Below are 25,186 nucleotides of genomic sequence, written 5' to 3'. Positions count from 1 at the left end.
AGGCAACGGCGGTGAACAGCACGTTCAAATATCTTGGATAGGAAAGGGAGGAGGGAGATGGGGCAATAGTTGGGAGGACAGGTAGGGTCCAATGAAGGGTTTTTAAGGAGTGGTGTGACTACGGCATGTTTGAAGGCATCAGGAATAGTCACAGTGGAAAGTGAAAGATTGAGGATATGACAGATAAAAGGGATGACAGTAGGAGAGATAGTGTTAAGTAGCTGGGTGTGAATAGGATCAGAGGAAGAGGTAGTTAGTTTCGAGGAGGAAAGAAGATGTGTAGTTTTCTCTTCAGTGATTTCATAAAAGGAAGAAAAGGAGGCAGGGGTTAGAGGGTTTAGAGAATGGACTAAGGGAAGGAGAGGTGGAGGTGACCTGGTTGAGAATTCAAGTTTAATCTTGTGAACCTTATCAGGAAAGTACTCAGAGTCTGGGGGAAAGTGAAGGGGGTGTTGGAGGTGAAGGCACTTTGAGGAGAGAGTTCAATGTGGTAAAGAGACGTCGAGGGTTTGAGCCAAGAGAATTTCTCAACTGGATGTAGTAGTCCTCTTTGGCAAGTAAAAGAGCAGACTGGAAGGAGGTCAGCAAGAATTTGAAATGTATGAAGTCAGCATGGGCACGGGATTTTAGCCAAAGGCGTTCAGCAGAGCGGGCACAGGAATGTAGGTAGCGGATTCTAGAGGTCAGCCAAGGCTGGGATTTGGTACCTTTTACAGAACGGGGAATGGGAGGAGCGAGAGTATCCAGAGCAGAGGAGAGAATAGTATTATAAGAGAGAGTCTCATTGACAGACATGGGTAGCATAATGGTAGAGAAGAGATTTGAAACACTGGAGGACAGAGTAGAAGGGTCATTAGCCTGAAGATTCCTAAATGTATTGGTTAAGATTGGACAGGACTGGGGAGGAGGGTGTTTAAGTGTGAAAGTTATCAGATGATGGTCAGAGAGGGGAAGAGTTGAGGCACAGAAACTGGAGAGTGAGCAGTTTGAGAAGAGGATAAGATCAAGACAGTGGCCATGCTGGTGAGTGGGGGCAGTGGAGCACAGTTGAAGATTGAAAGAGGATGTTAAAGCAAGAAACTGAGAAGCATAAGAGTCAGAGGGATCATTAGCATGAATGGGATCAGGGGGTCGATAAATGACTTATACTTGGAGAGGCAGAGGAGCAAATAGATGGATGGAGTGGACTTTGATGGAAGAAAAACAGTGAGAGAGGTGGAAGAAGAGGTTGAAATCTATAAGAGGGTGAAAGTAGTAGCCCGACACCATCTCCGCGGCCAACTGGGCGAGGAGTATGGGAGAAAAGATAACCTCCATGGCATAGGGCCGCGACTGAAGCAGAGTCTTCAGGGTAAAGCCAAGTTTCAGTTAGGGCAAGCAGATGGAGAGTACGAGAGATAAAGAGGTCATGGAGGTAGGAAAGTTTGTTACAGACAGAGCGGGCATTCCACAGAGCGCAAGAAGCAGGAAAGAAGGGGGAGGGGGGGAGAGGAACAGAAATTAGATTGGAGATATCACGGTGTGACCTGCACAAATAAGATGAGAGCTGATGTGGCGGACCAGGATTGAGATTAATGTCCCCAGTGGAGAGCAGGAGAAGGAGCAAGAGAGTACGGAGAAGAGTAGGAGAGGTATGACGACAGCAACGAAGGCGAGATGTACTCAGATAGAAAGGAGATGGATGAATTGAAGAAAGGAAATGTTGAAGGTTGAGAGCTGAGAAAAAGAAAGAGGAAAACAGAGATGGTGAGATGATGAATTCAGAGGGTGGACAGTGTGTTCCTGCAGTTTACAGTGGTTTCAGATGGAGAAACAGATTAGGAAGGGACAGTACCAAGAAGAAAAAGTCTACTGGAGCCATAAATAGTAACTTGGAGAAAAATAAATGTAAAGAGAAAATGTCCCGGCGCGCGGCACCTAGAGCGGAGGCCCTGAGTGGATCGGAGTGGACCTGGGAGTCACTCCGGAGAAGGCTGTAAAGGATATGCAGATGAGCTGCAAGTCCTCCACAGCACCTTGAAAGGCAGCCGGAGGTAGAGTTGGGCACCTCTCAGCCAAGGAAAGGCTTACCAGGGGTTAGGCCGAAGCCAGCATTCCTCCCCCTGAGGGTCACCAGGCACTGAAGCTCAGCTGCACACATATAGTTACTTTTCTTTGAAATTCTCCTCTACCAAGCATCACTACAATGTAGGGAATTTGGACCTTCTTGCCATGAAGTGGGCCTTGAAAGAATGGAGGCATTTGATAGAGGGTGTCACTTTCCTAGTCTCATTCTGATCAGTCATAGGATTCTTCTCTATATTAAGGCTGCTAGGCACCTGAACCCTCAGCAAATCCACTGGGCCAAGTTCTTTGCTTGATTTCAGTGTGTCCTATCATCTAGGCTCCAAGGTGATATGCTTTCTTAATACTTTACTTTAGGGATACCTGAGATCAACATGACAAAAGGCATTCCTCTGTTGACAGGTTTACCCATAGTCTCTGAAATTCTATAGGCATTTAAAATTATGTACGCAAGTTTGGGCATGCACCCAATTTGCATGCACAATTTGATTGAGTCAATTAGCACTGATAATTGGGTGCGAATAATGATCACTAATTGACCCTAATTGAAATTTGTGTGTGCATTTTTAGTTGCGCGGCTCCTAAAAGGGGGCATAGCCATGGGAGGATCATGGGTGGATTAGGGGCATTCCTAGAATTTATGTGCACTGTTGTGGGATAAGGGGGATTTGTGCCTAATTTAAACGTAAAGGTTTATGCCAGGGTTTACTTGGTGTAAATCCTCATGTCTGAAGTTAGGCGCTAAGCATATTCTATAAACGGTGCCTAACTTTCAATGCGGTTTATAGAATAGCACTTAGTGCGGTTTTATTCCAGCACCGATTTTTTTGGTTCTGTTTATAGAATTTGGTCCAGTATGTCCTCGTTATGTCATAAGTCCTGCGGCTCTGTTGCGTTAATGATATTTTTTATATATAGCACCACCCTTTCTTTCTTCTTTCCTACTCTGTCCTTAAACAATAGCATATAGTCCCAGTACAACTATTTTCCAGTATTGTTTTTTTGTTTCATGTTTCTGTGACTGCCACTAAATCCAAGTCAGCCTCTTTTAGTACAGTCTCTAGATCTAGAACTGTATTTCCCATGTTTTCCATATTATACTATACCTAGCTTTGCATACCTTCTCTGAACATTATTTCCTTGATACTTCTTCCCAGTGAGATTGCCGCCATAAGGTTTTTTTTTCTCAGGATAATACTATAATGTTGACTGCTTAGGATCTTTTTCCATTTCTTCCTGTTTGGAAATTAATTTTAATTTCCATATCATCATGCTGATCAATCCATAGACTGGTGGGTTGTGTCCATCTACCAGCAGGTGGAGATAGAGAGCAATCCTTTTGCCTCCCTATATGTGGTCATGTGCTGCCGGAAACTCCTCAGTATGTTCTCTATCTCAGCAGGTGGTGGTCACACACAGCAGCAGCTCTGGCTAGGCCTCCAAGCCTAATTTTTAGGTTTTGTTGAGTGCCTGGGGTTGAGGGCTCTTCTTGAGCAAGTGCAAACCTGGTGGCGCCAGGTCCCTCCTTTTCTCCCCCCTCCCGCTGGCTCCGTTAAAAAAAAAAAAAAAAAAAATTTTTGAACGTCCTTAAGGGCGTTTATTTCGACGTTTATTTAAACGTTTATTGCAGCTACTCACTGGGACACCAGGTCGTTACAGCTCGGAGCGAGAAGCAGGTAATTTTTACCTTTTTATAGCGGGCAGGGGGTTCCCCGATTGATCTCCACGTGGCCTATGGCGTCGGAGGGCGAGGGCGCGAAGAATCGCTGCCCGGACCGCGTGTGCGCTTCTAGCGGGGATGCGGGGGTTTTAAAGTCTGATTCGCCCTTGTTGGGTGTCAGTTTGGAGGCCGGTCAGTGTCCCGGGTCTTCCTCTGGCGCGGCGGTTTTTCCCGCCATAAACGCCCATCCCCCGCTGCTCGCCTCCGCCATCTTGGCCGGCCACTCTGCTCGGACGGCTTCTTCTTGGGCCGCCCTTGAGCTGGGAGACGTTCATGCCATGGCCGCCCTTGATTTGGGCGATGGCAAAAAAGCGGCTAAAGTTAAGCGCCGTTCTTCCCGCGCGGCTCCTTCGCGGAGTGTCGCGCCGGACGCCATCTTGGATGCGCAGCATGGTTCTCCCCCGCTCTTGCGAGCGCCGGTTGAGGGTGCGTCTAGGGCTGTGGCCCAGGCTGCTGAATTGCACAGTTTGGGGGGGTTTCTCCCCGGAGTTTATTTTGCTGCTGCATCAGGCCTTCCTTATGCAGAACGCTGCCCCTTCTCCCTTGTCAGATAAAGGGGTTGAGGCCCCCGGAAGTAAACGCCCTCGGGTGGATGCCCAGGCCTTAGAGGACGCTGTTTCCTCTGATGTAGATGAGGGCAGCGTATCTGAGTTCTCCCAACGGTCCTTTGGGGATTCCTTGGAGGAGACGGATTCCCGCTCGGTTGGAGCGGATGACCCCTCTGCAGCACGGATCTTTCGCTCAGAGGATTTGCCCAACCTGTTAATGCAGGCCATGAGCATTTTGAAGATTTCCTCTCCGGAGGACGTCTCTCCCTCAGCCCCTGTTGGCTCCGCCATTATGCTGGGGACGAAGCGCCCGCCTAGAACCTTCCACGTGCATGATGCCATGCACACCTTAATTTCGGCTCAATGGGATGTCCCGGAAGCGAGCCTCAAAGTGGCTAGGGCTATGTCCTGCCTCTATCCTTTGCCTGAAAGTGAGCGTGAGGCCTTTGTTTGGCCTAACGTGGATTCTTTAATCACTGCGGTGACTAAGAAAACGGCGTTGCCAGTGGAAGGTGGCACGGCACTAAAGGACGCCCAAGACAGAAGATTGGAAGCGGCTTTAAGGTCGTCCTTCGAGGCGGCTGCCTTAAGTTTGCAGGCCTCAGTTTGCGGCTCCTATGTGGCCAGGGCGTGCCTGACGTTGGTGCAGCGGGCTTCCCCCTCGGATCCTTCCTTGAGGGCTGACTGGCCGGCCCTGGAATCGGGCTTGGCTTATTTGGCAGACTTACTGTATGATGTCTTGAGAGCCTCGGCTAAAGGCATGGCTCAGACAGTCTCTGCGCGGCGCTGGCTTTGGCTGAAACATTGGTCTGCGGACCACGCCTCTAAGTCCCGCCTGGCTAAGTTGCCTTTTAAAGGCAAGCTGCTCTTTGGGGTCGAGCTGGACAAAATCGTGACCGATCTCGGCACGTCTAAGGGCAAGAGGTTACCAGAGGTCAGGGCTCGGGCCAGTGCTCGCCCCGGTATCTCCAGAGGACGGTTTCAGGAAGCCCGTCGGTACTGCCCGGGCAAGTCGGGCTCCTCTGCCCCCTCTTCCTTCAAAAGGAACTTCTCCCCCAAGCAGCATTCCTTTCGCAGAGACCGCCGTCCCGGAGGTACGCCCTCCGGTCCTCCCCCAGGGTCTCGTACCCAATGACGGGGTCCTGGTCCATGGCCCAGTGCAGATTGGAGGACGCCTGTCCTCGTTTCTGGGCGAGTGGACCAGAGTAACTTCAGACGCTTGGGTCCTGGAAGTCATCAGAGACGGCTACAAGTTAGAGTTCTGCCGACCCTTAAGAGACGGGTTTGTACTCTCTCCCTGCAAGTCTCCGGTCAAAGCTGTGGCAGTGCAGCAGACCTTGGACAACCTGATACGCCTGGGTGCGGTCGTTCCGGTGCCAGAAAATCAGATTGGCAAGGGATGTTACTCCATTTACTTTGTGGTACCAAAGAAAGGAGGTTCTGTCCGGCCTATCCTCGACCTCAAAGGGGTCAATCGGGCCTTGAAAGTGCGGCACTTTCGCATGGAGACTCTCCGCTCTGTTATAGCGGCAGTGAAGGCAGGAGAGTTCTTGGCTTCCTTGGACATCAAGGAAGCGTACCTGCATATTCCCATCTGGCCTCCTCATCAACGCTTTCTGCGTTTTGCAGTCCTGGGACGACACTTCCAGTTCAGAGCCCTCCCTTTCGGGTTGGCTACTGCTCCGCGGACCTTCTCCAAAGTAATGGTGGTCATCGCGGCCTTCCTGCGAAAGGAAGGAGTACAAGTCCATCCTTATCTGGACGACTGGTTGATCCGAGCCCCCTCTTATGCAGAGTGCGGCAAAGCTGCGGACCGGGTAGTTGCTCTTTTGAGCTCCCTGGGGTGGATCATCAACTGGGAGAAGAGCCAGCTGCGCCCGACTCAGTCCCTGGAGTATCTGGGAGTTCGATTCGACACCCAAGTGGGCAGAGTGTTCCTGCCAGACAATCGGATTGTCAAACTTCAGGCTCAGGTGGACCAGTTCCTAGTAGCCTCTCCTCTTCGGGCTTGGGACTATGTGCAGCTGTTGGGCTCTATGACGGCCACGATGGAAGTAGTGCCCTGGGCCAGGGCTCATATGAGACCACTACAACACTCTCTGCTGCAGCGCTGGACTCCGATGTCGGAGGATTATGCTGTGCGCCTTCCCTTGGACCCAGCAGTGCGCAAGGCGCTGAGCTGGTGGATGCAGACAGACAAGTTGTCTGCAGGAATGCCTCTGGTGACCCCGGAGTGGATTGTCGTCATGACGGACGCCTCTGTCGGGCTGGGGAGCCCACTGCTTGGGAAGGACAGCGCAGGGGCTCTGGTCTCCTGCAGAGGCAAAGTGGTCTATCAACCTCCTGGAACTCAGAGCCATTCGGTTGGCGCTTTTGGAGTTCATCCCGGTACTGGCGTTGAAGCCTGTACGGGTCCTGTCGGACAATGCCACGGCTGTGGCCTATGTCAACCGCCAGGGAGGTACCAAGAGCGCCCCTCTAGCCAAGGAGGCCATGAATCTATGCCAGTGGGCGGAAGCGAACCTGGAACAGCTGTCAGCGGCCCACATTGCCGGAGTCATGAATGTCAAGGCGGACTTTCTCAGTCGCCATACCTTGGAGCCCGGAGAGTGGCAGCTATCTGATCAGGCGTTCTTGGACATCACGAAGCGCTGGGGCCAGCCGAGCCTAGATCTGATGGCATCATCGGCCAATTGCCAAGTGCCGCGCTTTTTCAGCAGAGGATGGGACCCTCGATCCCTGGGAGTAGATGCTCTTCTCCAACAGTGGCCGACACAAGAGCTTCTCTATGTGTTCCCGCCCTGGCCCATGTTGGGCAGGGTGCTAGACCGGGTGGCAAAGCATCCGGGCCGGATAATCCTGGTGGGTCCGGACTGGCCCAGACGTCCCTGGTATGCGGACTTGATCAGGCTCTCAGTCGACGATCCTCTGCGGCTGCCAGTGGAGCAGGGCCTGTTACATCAGGGTCCCGTGGTGATGGAGGATCCCTCCCCCTTTGGTCTTACGGCCTGGCTATTGAGCGGCAGCGTCTGAGAAAGAAGGGCTTCTCAGACAAGGTCATCGCCACTATGCTGAGAGCGAGGAAGCGCTCTACTTCTACTGCTTACGCCAGGGTTTGGCGTATCTTTGCAGCGTGGTGTGAAGCAGGCTCTCTTTCTCCCTTCACTGCTCCAATTTTCTTCAGTGTTGGCGTTCCTGCAAGAAGGTCTGGAGAAAGGCCTGTCGCTCAGTTCTCTTAAAGTCCAGGTAGCGGCTCTGGCTTGCTTCAGGGGCTGCCTGAAGGGTGCTTCCCTGGCTTCGCAGCCAGATGTGGTGCGCTTTCTCAAGGGAGTTAATCACCTGCGCCCTCCTCTGCACTCAGTGGTACCTGCGTGGAATCTCAACCTGGTGCTAAGAGCCTTGCAGAAGCCGCCTTTTGAACCCTTGTCGAGGGCATCTCTGAAAGACCTGACGTTGAAAGCAGTCTTTTTGGTGGCTATCACTTCAGCCAGAAGAGTTTCCGAGCTCCAGGCGCTCTGTAGGATAAATCACAGATAATAAATTACCTGTGTCCAGGTTCCCCTAAGCAGAACTATCTGCAAGCAAATAATCCTGAATTAGGTCTAGGGGTGGGAACCTTGGAACCTAGCCAAATACTTCCGTTAGAAAGAACTGTAGCTGAGACTGTAGGCTGATATATATATATATTAGATTTATTATAGTATGTCAGGTAAGAAAATAGAGCTAAGGTATACAAAATAGAACTCTGCAAGCTTTGGCTGATTACAAAATTACTGGCTGATAAAAATTACACTCATACGTCACACTACTAAACACTAATTCTTACTGGTTACCAGGTAAAATTACACCACTGATCAGTCACACTATGTTACGAGGTAGTACAGTTATTAGCAGCTTCTCCTAATCACAAGTACGACAGCACCAGCCTTCTGCTCAGGTAAATACCACTAACTAGCCCCCGACTAGTAGGAAATGAATCACCGTGTTTCTCACCAGGCTTAGACCTCAGGGTCGTTTCTCTCGGGAGCTGGCACGGGACACCTCACAGACTCAAGCTGGATTCACAGCGAGTCTCAGTCGCAGCTGGAAGGGAACTCTGCAGCAGATAAGGAGGTCACAGGTCACGCAGGGCAGGTACAGCTGAACCACGATACTTTCCTCCAGATACACAGTTCATCAGTTGGTGGACCTTATTAGGTCTCACTGGTCTTCTTTCCACCTCCACCTTCTTCCAAGGCTTCTTACTAACTCTTCTCTCGTTGTTCCCGCTCTCCTCAGTCCCTGATGCCCAGGTGACCAGCCGGGACCAATCTGGATCTTCCTTGGTTCACTGCGTGGCAAGAACAGTTCGTTGTTCTTGACCTTCAAGTTGTTACATTTTGGTATGCATTTTCTGTTTCTCACCCGCCTTGCTGGAGCCAGCCTCTCAGGGAGATAAGGGGGGCCTGGTTTGCCCACAGCATGTCCTTGGTGTTGAGCTTCTGCTGGAATATTCCACAAGCTGCAAAGCTGTTACTTGCTGACACAGAGATGTGGGTCAGAGTGTACAGCCTCCATTTTGCTGTCATAGGATTATACAGGCCAAGGCCCGCAAGGTGAGACACACAGGGAAATACTCCTACAGCTCTCATGTAGAGAGCCTTTTCTGCAGTTCACTGAGGCAGGAGTGACTATTCGCACAGTGCCTTCCTTCCTGCCCAAGATTGTTTCTCGCTTCCATGTGAATCAGCAGCTCTGTCTCCCTTCCTTTCGTAGGGAGGACTACCCAGAGGAATACTCTGCTCTCAAATATCTGGATGTGAGACGTGTCATCATCAGATACTTGGAAGTGACCAATGATTTCCGGAAATCGGATCATCTGTTTGTCCTGTTTGCAGGTCCTCGTAAGGGTCTGCAGGCTGCTAAGCCTACAGTGGCAAGATGGGTCAAGGAAGCCATTGCAGCGGCTTATGTGGCCGCGGGGAAGGTGCCGCCTATCCAGCTGAAGGCTCACTCCACTAGAGCTCAGGCGGCCTCGATGGCAGAGGCCGGGTCCGTCTCCTTGGAAGAGATTTGCAAGGCGGCAACTTGGGCATCGGCCCATACCTTCTCCAGGCATTACCGCTTGACTGTGGCTGCTCGGGCGGAGGCCCGGTTTGGAGCTTCAGTGTTGCGGTCAGGGATTTCAATGTCCCGCCCTGGGTGAGTACTGCTTCGGTACATCCCACCAGTCTATGGATTGATCAGCTTGATGATATGGAAGGTAAAATTATATATCATATCTGATAATTTTCTTTCCATTAATCATAGCTGATCAATCCATAGTCCCTCCCAGATATCTGTATTGGTTATATTCTGGTTGCATTTCAGGTTCAAGTTTAGTCTTCAGTTCCTGTTCAGGAGGACTTCGTGTTCAAGTTTTTTCAATGGATTCTTCAAGAGTTGAGACGAATTTGTGTTACAGTGAGCTGCTGCATTCCTCTCCCCTCCTTTTTACGGGGCTGGATTGAGACTTAAATTCTGCCGGCGCTCCCTCCCGCTTCGTGCGGCAGTAGGGCAGCTTTGTACCCCTCCCGCTTCGGCGGTGTTAGGGTCAGTCAGCTCCTCCCGCGGTTGCGGTTGCAGGATAAACCAGATCCCCCCGCATCGGCGGGTGTGGTGTCCCTCCCCCGCTCCGCGGGGATGAGCTGGACGGATTCCCCTCCCCCACTTGTGTGGGGATGAGCTGGGTTAATTCCCCTCCCCTGTTTCGGCGGTGGTGAGCTGGGCAGAGTGTCCCTTTGTGGGTGTAATTCTCTAAGTGCTGAGTCCTGCGGATGGAGCTTGGATATCGACATACTGAGGAGTTTCCGGCAGCACATGACCACATATAGGGAGGCAAAAGGATTGCTCTCTATCTCCACCTGCTGGTAGATGGACACAACCCACCAGTCTATGGATTGATCAGCTATGATTAATGGAAAGAAAATTATCAGGTATGATACATAATTTTACCTTCCTGATAATGACAGGTCAGTAGAGTCATGCAATCTATCCTCCTTCCCTGTTGAGAGTTGTTCTATATTACTTTCTATCTTTGCTGTTGGTGACAGATTATCTGGTATCAAATAGATATTTCTTTCTGTGCGTACTTAAAAAGTTTATCTTTAAAACTCTAAACATTCCTTTTAACACTTTCATTGCTGGTTGGGTGGTTCATATGCATGACTATGCTAATTTGCTATCATCAAAAATAAACCACATGTATTTCTGCTTAATCTAGGCTAGCTAATCATGATGCATCGATTTTGCATGAGCCACTGTTTCAATTTCTCAGCAGTAGTATGCTGACACAATTAAAACAGTCCTTCTGAAATGGTAATACACAGGAGTAGCCTAGTGGTTAGTGCAGTGGACTTTGATCCTGAGGAACTGGGTTTGATTTCCACTGCAGCTCCTTGTGACTCTGGCAAGTCATTTAACCCTCCATTGCCATAGGTACAAATAAGTACCTGTATATACCATGTAAACTACTTTGAATGTAGTTGCAAAAAAATACAAAAAGGCAGTATATCAAGTCCCATTCCCTTTCTCTTAGTTGTTTTCCCTTCCTGAGTATGAATGCTGTATTTGTGCAGTCCCTTAACCACCAATAGGAACTATGGATAGCATTGTTTGCTTCAAATACAACTTAGTGTTTGATTTGTACAATCTTCTAGCCATTGGTTGGTCTGTTCTAAGAGGCAAAGCATTTTTCATGATAACTATCCAAAGCAGCTACTGGGTTGTTCATGTTTTAAAAATTTTTTAATGCAGTTTTCTTTTAGCTCGCACTAACACACAACAGAACTGAAAATGCACATCTCTGGCAGCTACCACTTTTGGAAATCTAGAGTAGACTTTGGAAGTAGGCGCTCAGCATGAGAGTGATCTGTATTGTTGTTGAGCTGAGGCCCACAGCTTAAAGGAAAATCATTATTCCAGCATCTGTTCCTAAGTAAGACAGATGCTGTAATTATCAGAGTATGAATCTGGTAATTTTTTTTGCTGAGTCTTCTTACATAATCTGATGGAACTATTCTGCTGAATTCTAGGTGACGCCAGTTGTTCCCATTTCTAACGATTCCTGGTCCATGTCATTTGCAAAATACCTAGAACTTCGGTTCTATGGGAATCAGTACACCCGTAGGGCCAACATTGAGCCATGTGGGCACTCCATACATCATGACTACCACCAGTACTTTTCCTACAACCAGATGGTGGCTTCTTTCAGGTAAGTTGCCAATTTCAGTTATGGTTAGATTTCAGCTAAATTATCTAGTACCATGAGAGTTTATACATTATTACCTCCCCACCTACCCAAGATTCAAAGCAGTTTAAAGGGGCAGGAGAGGTTTCTGTCCACTTAAATTGCCATGGGCTGCCTAATCCTGATGTTCAGCAGCACTAAATCAAGCTCCAGAAAAAGTGGGCAGGTTAGGGGTGGTATAGGGGGTAGTGTTGAAGAGGAGCCAGGGATCATGTGGGTGCTGACACTATTCAGTGCCGAGACCCACATAGCTAAGCGGATGAATTTAGGTCAGCTTAAAAGCTGTCCTAAATTCATCTGCTTAGCTATGCAGGCCCCGGCACTGAATATCAGCTAGGACCCACATAACTAGTTTTACAGTCTTAGGTCCCCTGATCACTCTATTGACCTCCCAAAAGAGCCCCCCTCTATCCTACTCCTTCCCCCAGCCCGTGAGACTAACCTCCCCAGCCTTTTTGATAGCCCTGGTGATCCTAGTGGGGGCTCTGCCTCTTGCCTGTTTTGTTTGCCGTTGGAAAATGTCTTTTGCAACCTCTCGCAGCAGCTCAAGGTACTTGTGTAGTACTGCTTCTCATGGCAGCTACAAGGATCAGGAGCGAGTGGGCTTCGCTTTTGCCCCCATCACTTCCACTAAGATCACCAGGTCTGTCAGTTAGGTCCTCAAGGTGTCTGTCTGGACTGGGGGAGGATAGGGGTTTGAGTCTCACAGGTTGGGGGGAGGGGTAGGAAGGAGGGGAACTCTTTTTGGGTGGTTAAAGGGGAATCGTGAGGGACTTAACACTGCAAAACTGGTTATGTGGGTCCTGGCCAATATTCAGTGCATAGTTCCGGTGGCTAGCCCCACCAGATTTAGTCCCTCTCCAATGCCCGGACATGGCCCGGCACTGAATATCTGGAGCACATCTAGCCAGTGATGGTCAGCATTTAAAAAAACTCTGACTGCTGCTGACTATGCACTGAACTCCAGTGCTGTAGGGAACAGTGCCGGAAAATTCTGGCTGTCACAACAAAAGTGAAATACAGACCAATGCTCAACACTATCAGCATGCAAATTTTGTGTGCACTGTTAGTGTTGAGCGTTAGATGTTAAGAGCTGTGCGGTATTCACTGCTCTTGTCTTGCATACCCAGTCAACAGGTACTGCAAATGCTGGGCTCTGTTTTGCCCCTTATGTCTGGAGATGTTTTCATGGACTCCAGGTCTGGCGGGATGGATTCTGGGGATCGAGGAAGTGATTGAGGAGCAGAAGCTGTTTAGCGATGTTCAGGCGACAGACTTGGTGTGAGGAAGTGTGCCGTGCAGCCATGTTTCCTCCATGTTAGGAGGTGTGGCTACAAGTTCAAACTGATGAGGGGAGCAAATATTTACAGACCTTCAACTCAAAGCAAAGCGCTCTTGCAAGACTACTGACAACAGTGAAGCTAGGTTGCATAGGGCTTTCGGATGTTGTTTCTGTGAATGGTAAAAGCAGCGCTTGAAAGCCTTTGTGCATTTAGGCGCATAATAATGTTTCATTTAGGCTGGCTAAAACCGGTCTAAATGAAATGTTGCAAGGTCGGTTTGGTTTGAGCATCTCCCCCTAAATATTACCCCCCCCCCCACATGTGTTTATTTTTCATGATATTTTATATCCCATTCCAAACTCACCCAGGATAATCACAAGAATATAAGACATGCTATGCGGGAGTCATAGCAAAGTTTCATCAAACCCCAACTGGTCTCCAACAGTGGCCAGTCCAGATCATTAGGAAGTGCCTAGCAGATCCCAAAGTGTAGATCCATTTCTTGTTGCTCATTTCCAGTGATAATCCTGGCTTTCCTCAACTTTACCAGGTTAATAATTATTTTTGGATTTTTATTTCTGAAGAACTTGTCAGGGTATACAGTTTTTTTTTTTTCAGTTTCATGTTGTGTGCTATTTTGTTCTAGCGCATGCCAAAACAAAATGAAAATGCACATTCCTAGGAATTTCTCCAAAACCATTTTAGATCCAGCTATGCTGGATGCCTTGACCACATCCTCCAATATAAACAAACAATTAAAAAAAAATCCACAGCTTATTTGTAGGTCATATGAATAATAAATTATTTCAAGTGTGGTAGTTTCATGGAATATCCCTTAGTCCTCATCCTTCTTGGGGTAAAAAAACTCTGTATCAATTTCACTCCAGCCATGATTTTTAAATGTCTGTAATCTCCCATTTTAGTCTTTTCTTCACCTATGACTTTTTAATTTTCTGAGGAGTCACTGACAAAAGTATTTTAAGCAGTATCTTATGAATATATAAAGTACAATGTACACTTTGACTGTAATTTTATCTGAGAGACTTGAGCACATAAAATGCTTTAAATTCTTGAATAGACTCTTATAAAATTGCATAGTAAACACACACAAACATAACATGTAGATCAGTGGGTGTAGCTAGACCTGAGATTTTGGGTGGGCCCAGAGCTAATGTGGGTGGGCACTGTGTATATAGTAGTGTTTCTTGTGATACTACAAAATAATGCCTTAGAATGCACTTGATAATGGATTTCTAAGTAGTCTGCCCAACAGCTACCCTGCATCATCATAACCACATACATAACCAAATACATTGAAGAGGGGCACAGACAGCTCTCAGACAATAAATACTACAGGAAACTAACTGAGGACCCCACACAGGATTATACAAGACAGCTGAAAGACCTTATCAAAACATTTCCTACACAAGCGCAACCTCACCTGAAGAAACTCATACCAAACCAGCCTTCTGTGGGCACATTCTACATGCTACCCAAGATCCACAAACCGGGAAACCCTGGCAGACCAATCATATCAGGTATTGGCACACTCACGGAAGAAATATCTGGATTCATAGAGGATATTCTGAAACCTCTCGTACACAAAACTAACAGCTTCATATAAGACACCATAGACTTTCTGAATAAATTGAAAAATATCAAGCAACTACCACCTAACACCCTTCTGGTCACGATGGATGTAGAATCACTATACAGCAACATTCCACATGCGGACGGCATAGCTGCATGTGGAAGACTCCTAAAAAAATCAACACTGGACCATCAATACTCACCAGAAACTATTACAAAATTAATCAAATTCATTTTAACTCACAACTACTTCCGCTTTAACAATATCTATCTACAAATAATGGGCACTGCGATGGGCACCAGGACAGCACCCCAATATGCCAACCTTTTTATGGCCGAGCTGGAAGAGACATTTCTGAATTCATACCAGACCAAACCTCTAAAATACTACCGGTACATCAATGATATTTTTATGATTTGGACGGAGGATGAAGAAACTCTGAAACAATTTTATTCTTCCTTCAATACATACCATCCTACAATCAGATTCAAAATTGACTACTCCCCAGAAAAAGTCAATTTTTTGGTCACCACAGTCTCAATCAGTGATGGCTGTATACAAACATCTATATACAAGAAACCCACAGACAGATGCAGCTACCTCCACAACTCCAGCTTCCATCCTTCACATACAAAAAGATCCATCATTTACAGCCAAGCCACAAGATACCACCGTATCTGCTCTGTCCCAGGGGACAGAGACAGACACCTTAAAAGCCTGACTGCATCCTTCAAACAGGCTACAACCCCAAAATAATCTCCAAGAATATTGCCTCCTCCCTTAAAACACCCAGGGAGAATCTGCTACAGTACAAGGAGAAAAAAAGCTACAGACAGAATCCCCCTTGTAGTGACATACAATCCAGAGCTGGAAAAGCTGAGGAAAATCATAAGAGATCTACAACCTATACTCCAGGAGGATGAATTACTGAAAGAGATATTCCCATCCCCACCAGTACTGGCCTTCCGACAGCCACCCAACTTAAAACACAAGCTAATCAGAAGTAAACTTCCATCACAGACTGAAAGGAACAGAAGGGCACACTTCCCTGTAATTTATCCAGTTGCAAACTATGCCAAAACATTTCACAGGACCCCACAGTCATCCACAAAGGAAAGATATTCAACATAAAGGAATCATTCACTTGCTCATCTTCCAATGTGGTATATATCATTCAGTGTAAAAAATGTAACGAAGGATGCTATATTGGAAAAACAGGCCAGATGCTTAAGACAAGATTCAATTTACATAGACATCACATGAACAATACTGGTGCCAGTAGGGCTCCCACCCCTGTTGGTCAGCATTTTACAGGACCAGGACACTGTACCAGTGACTTCACAGTGAGAATCCTGAAAGGTAACTTTAAAACCATACAAGAAGGTAAGACCTTTGAAGTCAGAATGATTGAATATTTTAACACCCAACAGAAAGGACTTAACAAGGATCTGGGGTTCCTAGCCCATTATAAACCATAAAGCTGTATTTCTCTGTTGATCACCCTCCCCTCACCTATCCACACCTATCCTGTTAGAATATCAATGATATGCTGTGATGTCCCCATGCATACCTCCTACCCACCCCCATCCTCCCACCCTGTCAGACTGTCATAGTAATGCTTGAATGTTTTCACTTATATACACTGTCAGCTAGCACATTTGCTTATTTCCGATCTGAGGAAGAAGGGCAACCTTTGAAAGCTAATCAAGAAATGTATTAAGTTATGTCCAATAAAAAAGGTATCAACTTATTTTCTTTTCCATGTTTTATTTTGTTTGATTTCTATTGATATTTAATGGAAAAATGGATATTTTTAAATATGATTACATTATCCCATGTCTTAAAATTGACCATACATAAGTCTACTACAACAGCAAACTTCTCAACACACATGGCAGGATCCTGCAGTATAATTACATAGGAAAAATGTATTCAAATTCTGGTAGTACCTCAATAATAGCAATGCAAAATCCCTTCACTGCCAGGTATTTTGTGAAATAACACTAAAGCCTGCAAAGAAGCTCCTTAACACCAATTCTGAACATGAATACCAACAACAGTACTTTTATAAAGGCAGAGGTGAATACACATTCCATTGGAAAATTCAGACAAGTCAGACTCATACCACACAAACCATATGCCAACAGAATCTCTAACCTCGGTCACATGCAGAACACATACCTACCCTCATCAATTACAGAATAGAGGACCAAAAATTAAAAATTATCCTGTAGCCCGGCATCAGCCCTTCTCTTCCCTTCCCTACCCCCCAATCCATCCCCATAGCCTGGCATCAGCCCTACCCTTCCCTTCTTTTTTTCCTCCCATCCATCCTCATAGCCCATCATCAGCCCTATCCTTTCTTTCCCCACCATCTATCCCTGCAGCTAGGCATCGGCTCTACCCTAACTTCCCCACCTCTCCCTGTAGCCTAGCATCAGCCCTGTTCTACCCTGTACCTATCCCTCCATTGTCTTACATCTACCCTGCTCTTCCCAATCTCCTTCTCCTTCCACCCTGAAGCAAACCAGCATTAAATATAAAACATATTATTTTTTAATGTCTTGTTGCTGCAGGGACCACCCTCACCCAACAACCAACATAAAACATACAACCTTTTTTTTTTAAATTATTATTTTAATCTTGGCACTGAGCCTATCCCTGCCTAGAAACATACCTCCCCCCCCCCCCCCCCCCACCGGCAGTGAAAACAAGGTGGGGGAACTGGAGAGCTGAGGGAAAAGGAGGAGGCCGCACCCCAGGAGACCAGGCATCTAATGGGATAAATACGGTGGGCCCAGCTGGGCGCACAAATCAAGGACACAACTGAACATGGCACGGTCCATTACTGCCAGGGTACTCAGGGTGACTAATGCCGGGGCTCTCGCTCTTACCTCATGAGACAGGATAAACCGGAGCAGCGGTGCACTCACACCACTTTCCCTTCTCCACATTTCTCTCTTCCCTTTCATCTTCCCACCATGCAGCACGATATCCCTCCCGTTGCACCTCGCCGGGTCCGCGTTAATAATCAACCAAGGCAGAGGTGCGGGATCGTGGTGCTCTGCCTGCCGCTACTGTTTCCTGTTCTGGTCCTGCCTCTTCTGAGGTAAACTTCTGGGATGGCAGAGAAAGTAGTAGCAGCAGGCTGAGAGCCGTGGTCCCGCGCCCCTGTTTTGGTTGTTTATTAGTGCGGACCCAGCGAGGTGCAACGGGAGGGATCTCGTGATGCATGGCGGGTGGATGAAAAGGGTCACACAAGATTGGGTTGGCCTGTTGATGAATCTTAGCCCACTGCTGTTCACAGAACTTCTTTAATTCATTGATAGTCAGTTATTGTAATTAGGGTAACAAGCAAGGACTGCTCTTACAGAGTTTTAAATACATTTAATTACCATCTAAGAAGGAAACACTAACTAAATCATACAATATACTATCCACCTTATAATTGAAAGAGAAAAACGCCTAGATTTCGACCCAAATCGGGAGATAGACATTTATCTCACAAAAACGAATAAATCGGTATAATGGAAAGCCGATTTTGGACGTTTTCAACTGCACTCCATCGCGGAAGCGTACAAAGTTGACGGGGGCGTGTCGGAGGCGTGGCGAAGGTGGAACTGGGGCGCGTGGTTATCGGCCGAGGAGAGATGGGCGCCTTTCGCCGACAATGGACAAAAAGTATGCGTTTGTAGCTAGAATTTAGGGCACTTTTCCTGGACCCTGTTTTTTCACGAATAAGGCCCAAAAAGTGCCCTAAATGACCAGATTACCACCAGAGGGAATGGGGGTGACCTCCCCTGACTCCCCCAGTGGTCACTAACCCCCTCCCACCAGAAAACATGATGTTTCACAACTTTTTATTTTCACCCTCAAATGTCATACCCACCTCCCTGGCAGCAGTATGCAGGTCCCTGGAGCAGTTGTTAGAGGGTGCAGTGGACTTCAGGCAGGTGGACCCAGGCCCATCCCCCCCCCCCTACCTGTTACAATTGTGCTGCTTAATGCTTAGTCATCCAACCCCCCCAAACCCACTGTACCCCAATGTAGGTGCCCCCCTTCACCCCTTAGGGCTATAGTAATGGTGTAGACTTGTGGGCAGTGGGTTTTGAGGGGGATTTGGGGGGCTCAACACACAAGGGAAGGGTGCTATGCACCTGGGAGCTCTTTTACCTTTTTTTTTTGTTTTTGTAAAAGTGCCCCCTAGGGTGCCCGGTTGATGTCCTGGCATGTGAGGGGGACCAGTGCACTACGAATCCTGGCCCCTCCCACGAACAAATGCCTTGGATTTATTCGTTTTTGAGCTGGGCGCTTTCATTTTCCATTATCACTGAAAAACAAAAACGCCCAGCTCACAAATTGTCGAATAAAACATGGACGTCTATTTTTTTTTTCGAAAATACGGTTCGGTCCACCCCTTCACGGACCCGTTCTCGGAGATAAACGCCCATGGAGATAGACGTTTTCGTTCAATTATGCCCCTCCACATAAACTAAAAGACACTTTTATATTAGGCTAATATTCTTAATACTGTAGCGAGTTTTAAATTATTGAAAAACTCAAAAACACTAAGATGGAGTCAGCAGTCCAGCAGCGAGAGGGGTGCTATCCAGTCTTTTGCATTGAGTGTCACATGTATGATTATCTCCCAGTTGGTGAGATATCATATGTGTGTGCCCGATGCAAAGAGCTCCTAGCTCTGAGCAAACATGTCTGTTTTCTTGAGGCTAGAGTAGCAGACTTGGTGGAGCTGAGGGAGACAGAGAGGTACATAGAGGAGACCTACAGGGCTGTTGTAGAGAAATCCCACCTCCAGTCTGGTAGCCCTTGTGCTACCTTGGAGGAGGGAGGTCTCCTAGAAGGAGAGCATCACCCTGGTGAAGTAGGAAGTACTCCTGTAGCCAGGACCTGCCCACCAGGGGATGCACTATCCTCTCGCACCGAGGATACGTTTCCAAGTGCAGCCCGGGAAGGAAAGGTTAGGACAGCTGTTGAGTAGTAGTAGTTGGTGATTCGATCATTAGGCATATAGATAGATGGGTGGCTGGTGGACGTGAGGATCGCCTGGTGACTTGTCTGCCTGGTGCGAAGGTGGTGGACCTCACGCGTCACCTAGATAGGATTTTAGATAGTGCTGGGGAGGAGTCGGCTGTCTTGGTACATGTGGGTACCAATGACATAGGAAAATGTGGGAGAGAGGTTCTGGAAGCCCAATTTATGCTCTTAGGTAGAAAGCTCAAATCCAGATCCTCTAGGGTAGCATTTTCTGAAATGCTACCCATTCCATGCGCAGGGCCCAAGAGACAGGCAGAGCTCCAGAGTCTCAATGCGTGGATGAGATGATGGTGCAGGGAGGAGGGTTTTAGATTTGTGAAGAACTGGGCAACATTCTGGGGAAGGGGGAGCCTATTCCGAAAGGATGGGCTCCACCTTAACCAGGGTGGGACCAGGCTGCTGGCATCGGCATTTAAAAAGGAGATAGAGCAGCTTTTAAACTAGAAATGGGGGGAAGGCCGACAGTCGCTCAAAAGCGCATGGTTCAGGATAAGGTATCTTTCAAAAATATCACCAAAACAGGGAAGATAGGGTATCCTGATAGTGAGGTTGCAAAAGAGACTGTAGTAGATCAGGTGTCCCTAAATAAAAATCAGACAAAAGATTGCAAATTAGTACTGTCAAGTACTAAGCATGAAGTAAATAGGAGCAACAAACACAGTTTGAAATGTCTATATGCGAATGCCAGGAGCCTAAGAAATAAGATGGGAGAGTTAGAATATTTTGCACTAAATGAAAAATTAGATATAATAGGCATCTCTGAGACCTGGTGGAAGGAGGCTAACCAGTGGGACACTGTCATACCGGGGTACAAATTATATCGTAGTGATAGGGTGGATCGAATTGGTGGAGGGGTAGCATTGTATATTAACGAGAGCCTTGAATCAAATAGATTGAAAATTCTGCATGAAACAAAACACTTCTTGGAATCACAGTGGATTGAAATTCCATGTGTAAAGGGGAAAAGGATAATGATAGGAATGTACTACCGTCCGCCTGGCCAGGATGAACAGACGGATGCGTAAATATTAAAGGAAATAAGGGACGCAAACAAACTGGGCAACACAATAATAATGGGTGATTTCAATTACCCCGATATTGACTGGGTAAATGTAACATCAGGACACGCTACAGAGGTAAAATTCCGTGATGAAATCAAGGACAGCTTTATGGAGCATCTGGTACAGGAACCGACGAGAGAAGGAAAAATTCTAGACCTAGTCCTTAGTGGAGCGCATGATCTGGTGCAGAAGGTAATGGTGCTGGGGCTGCTTGATAACAGTGATCATAATATGATCGGATTTCATATTAGCTTTGAAGTATACATAGGAAATCAAATACGTTAGCGTTTAACTTTAAAAAAGGAGACTATGAAAAAATGAGAAGAACAGTGAAAAGAAAACTTAGAGGAGCGACTGCTAGGGTCAAAAATTTACATCAGGCGTGGATGCTGTTCAAAAATACCATCCTGGAAGCCCAGGCGAAATATATTCCACGTATTAAAAAAGGAGGACGGAAGACCAAACGACAGCCGGCATGGTTAAAAAGTGAGGTGAAGGAAGCTATTATAGCTAAAAGAAAATCCTTCAGAAAATGGAAGAAGGAACCGACAAAATAATAAGAAACAGCATAAGGAATGTCAAATCAAATGCAAAGCGCTGATAAGGAAGGCTAAGAGGGACTTTGAAAAAAAGTTTGCGTTGGAGGCAAAAACACATACCGTATTTCGGACTATAAGACGCACCAGACCATAAGACGTACCTAGGTTTTAGAGGAGGGAAATAGGAAAAAATTTTTTTTCCTTTTTCCCTCCTCTAAAACCTAGGTGCTCCAGTGCGTCTTGTCCGAATCTCTCCCTCCAAGTTCGGGATCGCCGTCAGGGTTACCAAATTCCCCCACCCCGCCGGCCCTGTCACCACCTCTCCCCTTACGCGATCTTCCCTGGTGGTCTAGTGACGTCGGGGCAAGAAAGAGCCCCCTCTTTCCTGCCCAGCGCGCTGCTCTCCATCCTCCTGTATGCATTGCTGCCTGACGGTCTCGGCGAGATTCAAAATGGCCGCCGAGACTGCAATTCTCGGCGGCCATTTTGAATCTCGCCGAGACCGTCAGGCAGCAATGCATACAGGAGGATGGAGAGCAGCACGCTGGGCAGGAAAGAGGGGGCTCTTTCCTGCCCCGACGTCACTAGACCACCAGGGAAGATCGCGTGAGTAAGGGGAGAAGTGGTGACAGAGCCGGGGGGGGGGGGGGGAGGAGGTAACCCTGACGGCGATCCCGAACTTGGAGGGCGGGCGGCCTGCCAGCCAGCCAAATCTACCTTCGGACTATAAGACGCACCCCCCATTTTCCTCCCAAATTTTGGGGGAAAAAAGTGCGTCTTATAGTCCGAAAAATACGGTAGTAAAAATGTTTTTAGGTATATTAAAAGCAGGAAGCCGGCAAAAGAATCGGTTGGACCGCTAGATGACCGAGGAGTAAAAGGGGCGATCAGGGAAGACAAAGCCATAGCAGAGAGATTAAATGAATTCTTTGCTTCGGTCTTCACCGAAGAAGATTTTGTGGGATACCGATGCCAGAAATGGTATTCGAAGCTGACGAGTCAGAGAAACTTAATGAACTCTCTGTAAACCTGGAGGATGTAATGGGGCAGTTCTACAAACTGAAGAGTAGCAAATCTACTGGACCAGATGTTATTCATCCCAGACTACTGATAGAACTGAAAAATGAACTTGCAGAGTTATTGTTAGTAATATGTAATTTATCCATAAAATCGAGTGTGGTACCGGAAGTTCAATTCCTGTGGCATTCAGCCCGTTTCTAACTCAGACACTCACTTTAGGGACCAAATAAAGGACACACATTTTATTTTTAAGTCACCTATGTACTTATTCTTAATGGCACATACATAATTACATCTCCCTTAGATCAGGTGTAAATTTGTGCATATTTTGCCTTTATAAAATAGGAGCAACATAATCACTTACATGCTTTTCTTACCTAGGCACCTGTTATAAAATTACTCTTCACATCAACTAGACACTTTTATGCATGTGCTTATTTGCATCTTCAGAGAATTGTAAGAGATTATTAAGGCACAACCTCTATTTCCAAATCCAGGTGGGCTCTTCCCCATTTAGTAATTTTGTTCAAAACAATAGGTTTTACTATTCTAACCAACACCGATGCCAGGCCCATGGGTCTATAATTATGACTTTACCCTGGATACATTTATGAAAACAGGCATTAAATTGATTACTCTCCAGTCCACAGATTTATTTATTTATTTATTACATTTGTATCCCACATTTCCCCACATATTTGCAGGCTCAATGTGGCTTACATAATATCATAAAGGCATTCACCAATTCCGGTACGGGATAAGTACAAAATGTATTAGGATAGGGAAGATAAGATTCAATCAAATTGGGTTGAGGTAAAAGAGTTTGTCAATGACCAATACGATCTTTGATAGTGAAGTGTTGCAGGGTTGAGTCACTTAAGTTGGGTCATTCGGATATGCCTTTCCGAATAGGTGAGTCTTTAGTAATTTTCTGAATTTTAGGTGATCATAAGTTGTTTTCACCACTTGTGGCAATGCGTTCCACAGGCGCGTGCCTATGTAAGAGAAGTTGGACGCATGGGTTGTCTTGTATTTTAGTCCTTTGCAATTTGGGTAATGGAGATTCAGGTAAGACCATGACGAACTGGTACTATTTCTGATTGGGAGATGATTAGGTCAATCATGTAACCTGGGACTTCACCATAGATAATCTTATGGACTAAGGTGCAGATTTTGAAAAAGATGCGTTCTGTTAATATATGGCCTGGCTTTAAGGCTACCACTGGAATAGTGATGGCCAAAGCTATGCAGCCTAAAACAACTGAAAAAGTACTGACTAGGCCAAACAACAAGTAAATGATTTAATATTTGAGAATCTGCAAAAAGCAGGTCTGAACAATGAGTCCTGACACAAACTGGTACAACTTTTTAAATCAAATACAGCACCTGTAATGAAAGAATGATGGATCAGATGAATAAAATGGAGCTTATTAATTTTGTATAAAATGATACAGAGGTCATACAGAGTTCTTAAGATGGTGTGAAAAGTATTGCAACAGGGAGATGTGAAACTGTTATCTCAACGCTTCCCAAAACATGCTGATAAGACCGCGTGGGAAAGTATGATCTCAGAAAGTGAGAAAGATTAGGAGCAAGGTTTCTCACCATTCACTTCTATGGAGAGGTTTGTGTATAAAAGAGGGGAGATTTTGCCTTAGTTTTGGTCTCCTCCCCAACGCTTCTCTCAGACGGCAGGGCGCTGTGCAGATAAACCCAGAATCTGATGTCTGTATTTGTATCAACTTAAAGACTTGTCTTTGGGTAAGGAATAAAATGTACCTATCTATTTAAACCTATCTCTGTCTCTATTTTTATTGATTCTATCTTCTCTTTACCTAACATTTAGCCTAAGGTAGATCACATACAAGTGATACTCAGTTTTGGACAGAAAGCAGTAGTTATGGGAATTAGTTTTCAATTACGGCTCCTAATGCCACCCCCTTATGATTGGGTGACAATGGAGGTTAGAGAAACTATACAGAACCTGATATATGAACTAAGTACCTTTAGTCCCCCGTGTGACGGAGTCAGAAAGAGGTCTAACAGAGGGGGGATAAAAACAGTTCTTTGATAGGAAGCCAGTGCAATTTTTCACGGAGTGGTGTGGCACTTTGGAATCGTGTCTTACTAAATATCAATCTGGCTGCTGTGTGTTTTGTGCCGTCTGGAGTTTCCTTGTGAGTTGTTCCTTACATCCCGCATAGATTCCATTGCAGTAATCAACGTGGCTTAATACCTTTGAATTAAATTACGGAAAACATCTCTTGGGAAGAAAGGTTTTAAATGCTTGAGTTTTCACATCGAATGAAACATTTTCTTTACGGTGGAGTTAAAAAAAAAAAAAAAAAAGGTAGTATTAAAGAGCAAATAACAAAAAAAAATTTCAAACGTTATTTTAGTAAATCAAGAGATTACCCCTCATTCGAAAAGGTACGTTTTCAACATATTCCGATAGTTCAGATAGTTTTGCTGTACTCGAATAACCAAAGGGAAGAGAGTTCCATTCAGGAATAGCAATGACAGAAAAGATGGTGTTTATTATTCTCAAAAAGCATATTTTACTAAAAGAAGGAAGACAAAGAAAAAGCTTATCCTGCAACGTAACAGAGTACCCAAATAAATTTTTAACAATTATATATATATTAGCAACTGAGCAGTGTAATAAGCAAAGTGCCTTGAACAAGATATGTTCGGCTACTGGAAGCCAGTGTAGCCTTACCATAAATATAGAGACACTAGTAAACTTGTTTACTTTATTATTAAACTCTTTTTTATTAAAGTATAAACAAATACATCTACGACAATCTACATACTACTACTTAACATTTCTAAAGCGCTACTAGGGTTACGCAGCGCTGTACAGTTTAACAGAGAAGGACAGTCCCTGCTCAAGGAGCTTACAATCTAAAGGACAAGTGTACAGGCAGTCAAATAGGGCAGTCAAATTGGGGCAGTCTAGATTTCCTGAATAGAGGCATGAAAGTAACCCCTTCCCTCCTCAACCCGGTGACAGCCCCTCATCAGACGAATAACAGCAA

General features: G+C 46.2%; 1 protein-coding gene across 1 annotated transcript in view; it reads left to right on the top strand.

The window, feature by feature from the left end:
• The window catches only part of PIKFYVE (phosphoinositide kinase, FYVE-type zinc finger containing), a 750,252-nt gene that overhangs the window by 372,455 nt on the left and 352,611 nt on the right, over positions 1-25,186 (top strand). Inside the window, 1 exon segment of the mRNA XM_030210724.1 lies at positions 11,385-11,563. Within this exon segment, the coding sequence (XP_030066584.1) occupies positions 11,385-11,563 (179 nt within the window).

The sequence above is a fragment of the Microcaecilia unicolor genome, chromosome 7, assembly GCF_901765095.1.
Source record: "Microcaecilia unicolor chromosome 7, aMicUni1.1, whole genome shotgun sequence".
In the NCBI taxonomy this organism is placed as follows: Eukaryota; Metazoa; Chordata; class Amphibia; order Gymnophiona; family Siphonopidae; genus Microcaecilia; species Microcaecilia unicolor.
Note: the sequence above shows the minus strand (reverse complement) of the source record. Positions and strands in the feature narration are given on the sequence as shown.